Raw genomic sequence first — 7,279 nt, 5'->3', positions numbered from 1 at the left:
GAAAAAAAGTGATAGTTATGTGGCTTTTGTATTAGAAAACATAATTATGTGATTATAGTAAAAAAATATGATAGTTAAGTGACCATTCATAAAATTTATCCATTTCTCTTGCAACTTACTCTGATCTACTAAACAGAAACGCAGAAAATAAAACTAGTACTACTATATTAGATTTCAAGATCATCATTGACTAGTTCTAAACAATTTTCCGGTTTTCCCTTGCGGATACTAATCTTCTATTGAGTTTTGTTTCCCACTTTATTTGGTTTAAAAAGCTATTTTCTGGTGAACATTTAAAAGTTTCAGCTATTTCCAAAGAAACAACTCAACGGTCAAGATGTTACGATTTGAACTGCAATTTTCATGAATTCAAATCTCACTAATCTCATGAACGTATTTTTTTGATTTCGGTTAATAGAAAATCTTAGAATTTCTGCATCTATTCTGACTTGTTCATCTTGAATTCACCTCTAATTTGATCAGCTTAATAAGTCTGTGCAACAAGTCAACTATACATGTGGTTGAAGCTAGTCCAAAGTTAATTAGTAAACAATTCAAATCCATCACTCTCTCTAACCGCGGCCAGACAGAAAGAAGAAAACACTGGTCTCTAGTTGCACATGAAGACTAGAAAAATAAGCCAAGATCAATCTCATCTAGACATAAAAAAATCTTATAAACTAGAGAAATTTTACTTTTCTTGCACATCACTCATATTCCATCGTCCAAAAAGGTCAGCAATGACAACCCACATACCTTTGATAAGTAAATGCTACATATAGGCATTAATTAATCAGAAATCAGAATCAGATTTGTTAAATCTTGAAGCTTTACAAGTCCTTGTTTGACTATAAAAAACGGATGAACAAAGGCCAGAAATACAACAACTTCTATTTTCTTTCAACTGCTGTTCTTTTTTAGCTAATCAGCTAATAAATCATTCTTTTTAAATCTATCATACTACCATGCTTGAAAAAACTGATCAACTTCATGTATACTTTTTGCCAATGATGGCTCCAGGCCACATGATACCATTAGTAGACATGGCCAGGCAATTTGCTAGGCATGGCGTGAAGGCAACAATTATCACGACTCCTCTCAACGCGTCTAAATTCTCCAAAACAATCCAAAGAGACAGAGAGCTGGGCAGTGATATTAGCATCCGTACGACCGAGTTCCCTTGCAAAGAAGTTGGATTGCCAGAAGGCTGTGAAAACTTAGCTTCTACAACTAGTTCAGAAATGACTCTGAAATTCATCAAAGCCCTTTACTTGTTTCAACAGCCACTTGAACAGTTCCTGGAAGAAGATCATCCAGATTGTCTAATAGCAGGCACTCTCTTCCCATGGGCTGTTGATGTTGCAACCAAGCTGGGCATTCCAAGACTAGTTTTCAATGGCACTGGTTTACTCCCTCTTTGTGCTTATCACAGTGTGATGGAACACAAACCTCATTTGAAGGTTGAATCTGAGACAGAAGAGTTCATCATCCCTGGCCTTCCTGACACAATAAAGATGTCAAGGCAACAGCTTTCAGACCATTTAAAGGATGAAACAGAAACCCCAATGACTGAAGTAGTTAAAGATATTATGAGAGCAGAAATGAGTAGTTATGGAGCTATTGTTAACAGCTTTTATGAGCTGGAACCAAATTATGTAAAGCACTATAGGGAAGTGGTAGGGAGAAAAGCATGGCACATCGGTCCAGTTTCACTCTGCAACAAAGACAATGAAGAGAAAGCACAAAGAGGACAAGACAGCTCCGTTTGTGAGCAACAATGTTTGGATTGGCTCAATTCCAAGGAACCAGAATCGGTCATTTATATATGTTTCGGCAGCATGTCAATTTTTTCGTCACCTCAGTTGCTTGAGATAGCAATGGCTCTTGAAGCATCAGACCAGCAATTTATCTGGGTGGTGAAGCAAAATACAACAAATGAAGAGCAGGATAAGTGGATGCCAGAAGGATTCGAGGAAAAACTGGAAGGACGAGGTCTGATAATAAAAGGATGGGCACCTCAGTTGTTGATCCTTGATCATGCAGCCATTGGAGGTTTTGTGACTCACTGTGGATGGAACTCATTGCTCGAAGGAGTAACTGCTGGAGTGCCAATGGTTACATGGCCACTGTCAGCGGAGCAATTTTTTAATGAAAAGCTGCTGGTGGAGATATTAAAGATTGGAGTTCCAGTAGGTGCTGAGGCCTGGTCTCAAAGAACAGATAGCAGAGTCGCAATAAACAGAGAAAACATACAGAGAGCAGTGACCAAACTGATGGTTGGTCAGGAAGCTGCGGAGATGCGAACCCGTGCAGCTGCCTTAGGAAATTTGGCTAAAATGGCTGTGGAGAAAGGCGGATCCTCTGACAATAGCTTGGTTTCCTTACTAGAAGAATTGAGGAAAAGGAAGAGCAGCTCCAACTGATGGGTATTTGCTTAAATGTAATAAAACTAGACCACTATAAAAATGAGTAGGTGTATCTACCATACATCTTTGTATTTGTGGAAACACAGTTCAGCAGAGTTCACCTTATGAACAGGAAGGAAAGATAAACATCTGAGAAATATTAGCTTTAAAAATCAGTTCTATGATTATATTCTTTCTATAAACTAAATTTTGTGGATCATGCTACTCATTATGCATTTTTTTTCATCTTTATTCATATGGTTGTGTCTTCCATGCGATTGAAACCTGTGAATATTGTAAGAGAAATAGTACTGTTTGACACATTTACAAGAGAGGGGGTAGATTCTATGGTTCTTTTTGTCCATCTTCAAACATATTAAATCTCATTAGAGCCTTGGAAAAAGTATTGTCACATCAATATATGTGTCAAGACAATTTGGACTTTCATCCTACACTTGATATAACTTTGTATTTGTTAGGCTGGACATGGTCCAGCGGCCACATAATATATAGTTTGATTTCCCTTGACAAACAAAAAAGCAGAAAAATAAAACAAGTATGAGATCACAGATTAGTTCTAAACCATTTATTTTGCTCCCTGCGAAGCTGATCTTTAGTTGAGTTCTGTTTCCTACTTTACTCGGTTTTACATTTAAAGCAATGTTCCTGCAAGACAATAAGTCCAGATTTCCAGAAAGAAAATCAATAGAAAAGAGATTACATTTTGAACTGCGATACCAAGTTCAAATAAATTTGAAGTTCAACTCCAATCGATATTTCGTGAACATGTTTTATGTTTTCTCGGGCTAATTAAATTCTTTTGCTTTTCTGGGTTCCATAATAAGAACTTTGAGAACAATGAACTAGGGGTGGGCGTTCGGTTCTTCGGTTCGGTTTTATCAAACTTCGGTTTGGCTATTTCGGTTTCGGTTTTTTGAAGGTGGACACCAAACGCCTTTGATTTCGGTTTTTTAAAGTTTGGTTCGGTTCGGTTTCGGGTTTTTCAATTCGGTTTTTTTTATATGATTTTAGAAGCGATTCCATTTACACTAATTCATATTTTCAAAAGCAATAAAACATAAAACTGATAAATTGAAATCAAAATCAAACAAACAGGATACACAAGAATATAAAACCATAACCATAATATAGGATTACTAGGTGTTATATACATATAGTAAGAATAATTAAGAAAACACATAAAGGACATATATTAATCCTAAAGACACATCCCAGTCACCTTTCTTTGTTAAGATATTTGATTTTCTCAACTGAAGTGGAAAATTAGGGATACAAAAGCAAAAGAGGGCTTGTCACAAATGGGTTTTTTTGGGCTTAAACTTAATGGGCCTGGACTATTTTAATTTTTTTGGGTAATGTATTAAATTTCGGTTCTTCGATTTGATTTCATCAAAGTTCGGTTTCGGTTTTTTGAAGGTGGACACCGAACACCGAATCAAACTAGTTCGGTTCGGTTCTTTCGATTTCGGTTTCTTGAAATTCGGTTTGATTCGGTCCGATTTTTCGATTTTCGCTATTTATGCCCAGCCCTACAATGAACAAAGAAGAAGTGCCAATGATGAACTATTTTCAAAGGTCCTATTATGGCTCATCCTAAACCCGTCGTTCCCAAACAAAGTTTTGTCATGTGATTTGGCTAATAGAAAATGAAACTTTAAGTAATAGAGTTTAAGTTATATGCAGTATGTAAGAAATATTATTCACACTGTGAATTCTCTTATTAGTTAATTACAGCTAAATCTCTTGATAAGCATTAACAGGTAATCTAATAAAATTGATAACTAACCTTCTGTTATAGGCTAAGATTCACCGAATAGTATAAAGAAATCAGTTTATGTAACTCCAATCCTAACTTTTATGTTACTCGGACTCTCCTAAAATATCATCGAGTGCGTGTCGAATCCTTCAAAAGTAGCGTACTTTAGGAGGATCTGACACGGATGCGGCATCACTTTTGAAGAGTCCGAGTAACTTACATCCTAAGTAAATAACCATTTCTTAATTTTATTGAATACCTTGTCAACGCCGTGCTTAATTGTTCTCACTTCTCAGATTTTATTAATTTATAGAAAAGGAAAGTAAGAAGAAACATAAGGAAGCCATACAGAAACTTCATGGCACGAGTCAACATATTTAAAAGATTTCAAAGACTTGCAGAGCAGGTGAAAGAAAGAAAGAAAGATCCACCAATGTATGTGCAGCAAGTCAGCAAATCATGTGGTTAAAAATATGACAATTCAAATCCTAGACATAAATATGATAACCACAGGTCTAATTTTCTTTTCTTGCATCCAATCAAAATTTCCAAAGTACAAAAGGTCAACAACGGCAACTTACATGTGGTTAAAAATATGACAATTCAAATCCTAGACATAAATATGATAACCACAGGTCTAATTTTCTTTTCTTGCATCCAATCAAAATTTCCAAAGTACAAAAGGTCAACAACGGCAACTTACATACCTTTGACGCGTAATGCTCCCGTGCAGAGATCAGCCAAGAGAGCCAAAAATCATCTTTTCTCTATAAAAACATTGACGAGCAAAGCCGACAGATACACACCACCTCTTCAGCTGCTGTTCTTTTTAAGTTCTTCAGCTGATAAAGCCTTTTGTTTTCCTTATCTTTTTCCTTGGCTACCATGGATAGAAAAACTGATAAACTTCACATATACTTTCTGCCTATGATGGCTCCTGGCCACATGATACCACTAGTAGACATAGCTAGACAATTTGCTAGGCATGGGGTGAAGGTAACCGTTATCACGACTCCTCTAAACGCATCTAAATTCTCCAAAACAATCCAAAGAGACAGAGAGCTTGGCAGTGATATTAGCATCCGTACAACAGAGTTCCCTTGCAAAGAAGCTGGATTGCCAGAGGGATGTGAAAACATAGCTTCTACTACTAGCACACTAATGTATCTGAATTTCATCAAGGGCTTATCACTGTTTCAAAAACCAATTGAACAGTTCCTGGAGGAAGACCATCCAGATTGTCTAATAGCAGCCCCTCAATTTTCATGGGCTGTTGATGTTGCAGCCAAGCTGGGGATTCCAAGGCTATTTTTCAACGGCACTGGTTTTTTCCCTCTTTGTGCTTTACACAGTTTGATGGAGCACAAACCTCATTTGAAGGTTGAATCTGAGACGGAAGAGTTCATCATCCCTGGCCTTCCTGACACAATAAAGATGTCAAGACAACAAATTCCAGACCATTTAAAGGATGAAACAGAAAGCGTAATAACTGAAATGGTTAAAGATATTATGGGAGCAGAAATGACTAGTTATGGAGCTATTGTAAACAGCTTTTATGAGCTGGAGCCAAATTATGTAAAACAATACAGGGAAGCAGAAGGGAGAAAAGCATGGCACGTCGGTCCAGTTTCACTCTGCGACAAAGACAATGAAGATAAAGCCCAAAGAGGCCGAGACACCTCCCTTTGTGAGCAACAGTGTTTGGATTGGCTCAATACCAAGGAACCAAAATCAGTCATTTATATATGTTTCGGCAGTATGGCAGTCTTTTCGTCAGCTCAATTGCTTGAGATAGCAATGGCTCTTGAAGCTTCAGACCAGAAGTTTATCTGGGCGGTGACGCAAACTACAATCAATGATGAACAGAATGAGTGGATGCCAGAAGGATTTGAGGAAAAGCTGAAGGGACGAGGTTTGATGATAAAAGGATGGGCACCCCAGGTGTTGATCCTTGATCATGAAGCCATTGGTGGTTTTGTGACTCACTGCGGATGGAACTCATTGCTAGAGGGAGTAACTGCTGGAGTTCCAATGGTTACATGGCCACTGTCAGCGGAGCAATTTTTTAATGAAAAGCTCCCCGCACAGATTCTGAAGATTGGAGTCCCAGTAGGTGCTCAGGCCTGGTCTCACAGAACAGATAGCACTGTCCCAATAAAAAGGGAACAAATCCAGATAGCAGTGACCAAAATGATGGTTGGTCAGGAAGCTGAGGAGATGAGAAGCCGTGCAGCTGCCTTAGGAAAATTTGCTAAAAGGGCTGTGGAGAAAGGTGGATCGTCTGACAACAGTTTGATTTCCTTACTAGAAGAATTGAGGAAGAGGAAAAGCAGCTCCAACTGATGGGAATTTGTATATATGTTACTGAAATAGAGTACTACAGCATTATAAAAATGTTGTCTTATCGCATTTACATCATTCCAATAATAACAAGGGTTTGTTGCTTTTCAATTATATATATCATACTATCATTTTTAAGTATGCAAAAAACGCTTATGCATATATCAGCCTTATGGTTGTTGCAAAATATCATAACAAATGCTAATTGGTGGCATCAAAATATGGAACTGATCTAGAAACAAAAATAAAAATTCAAGACATGCTCAAAAGTCTGATTCTCTTGTATGAGAACACCTTTGGCCTATATTTGATTGAAAGAGCGCAAGTAATCAAGTAACAAGCCACCATCACAACAATACTGTTAAATCTCTTATGGGGCTACTGTCTCATGATATAGCAATTCAATAATATGAGAATATCCTATCTAATAAGTGTTAGTCAAGGCCAGGGGGTGGAAACCTAATGTTTCTGGTTTTACACAGGGAACTTCCATGATGGAAAGGACAATAAACTTAAACTTTATTTAATTTATCTGTGCTGACCAATAAGAGCCCACATTTTAACTCAACTTAGCACATACATTTCCAATTACTTTCATATATGATATTCTCTGGCTTATGATCTGCTGTGAATGGAGACACAAACGATCAGAGTATTCAGATATTTATATGCTAGAGGTGACTTAACAATCAGACCATAACCTGGGATCAGAAGCAAATGCTTGAACTTACTCTATAGGAAGAGAATTAAATGGGAT

General features: G+C 37.3%; 2 protein-coding genes across 2 annotated transcripts; both read left to right on the top strand.

Moving 5' to 3' along the window:
• Positions 1–789: 789 nt before the first annotated feature.
• On the top strand, positions 790–2,751 carry LOC132064868 (scopoletin glucosyltransferase-like). The gene has a single exon (XM_059458018.1). The coding sequence runs from the start codon at positions 966–968 to the stop codon at positions 2,421–2,423; it is 1,458 nt and encodes a 485-aa protein (XP_059314001.1). The 5' UTR covers positions 790–965; the 3' UTR covers positions 2,424–2,751.
• Positions 2,752–4,958: 2,207 nt separating this feature from the next.
• LOC132064867 (scopoletin glucosyltransferase-like) lies at positions 4,959–6,633 on the top strand. The gene has a single exon (XM_059458017.1). The coding sequence runs from the start codon at positions 5,068–5,070 to the stop codon at positions 6,523–6,525; it is 1,458 nt and encodes a 485-aa protein (XP_059314000.1). The 5' UTR covers positions 4,959–5,067; the 3' UTR covers positions 6,526–6,633.
• The last annotated feature ends 646 nt before the right edge of the window (positions 6,634–7,279 follow it).

This window comes from Lycium ferocissimum, chromosome 7 (genome assembly GCF_029784015.1).
Source record: "Lycium ferocissimum isolate CSIRO_LF1 chromosome 7, AGI_CSIRO_Lferr_CH_V1, whole genome shotgun sequence".
Lineage (NCBI taxonomy): Eukaryota > Viridiplantae > Streptophyta > Magnoliopsida > Solanales > Solanaceae > Lycium > Lycium ferocissimum.
This window is presented reverse-complemented; position numbering and strand designations above follow the sequence as displayed.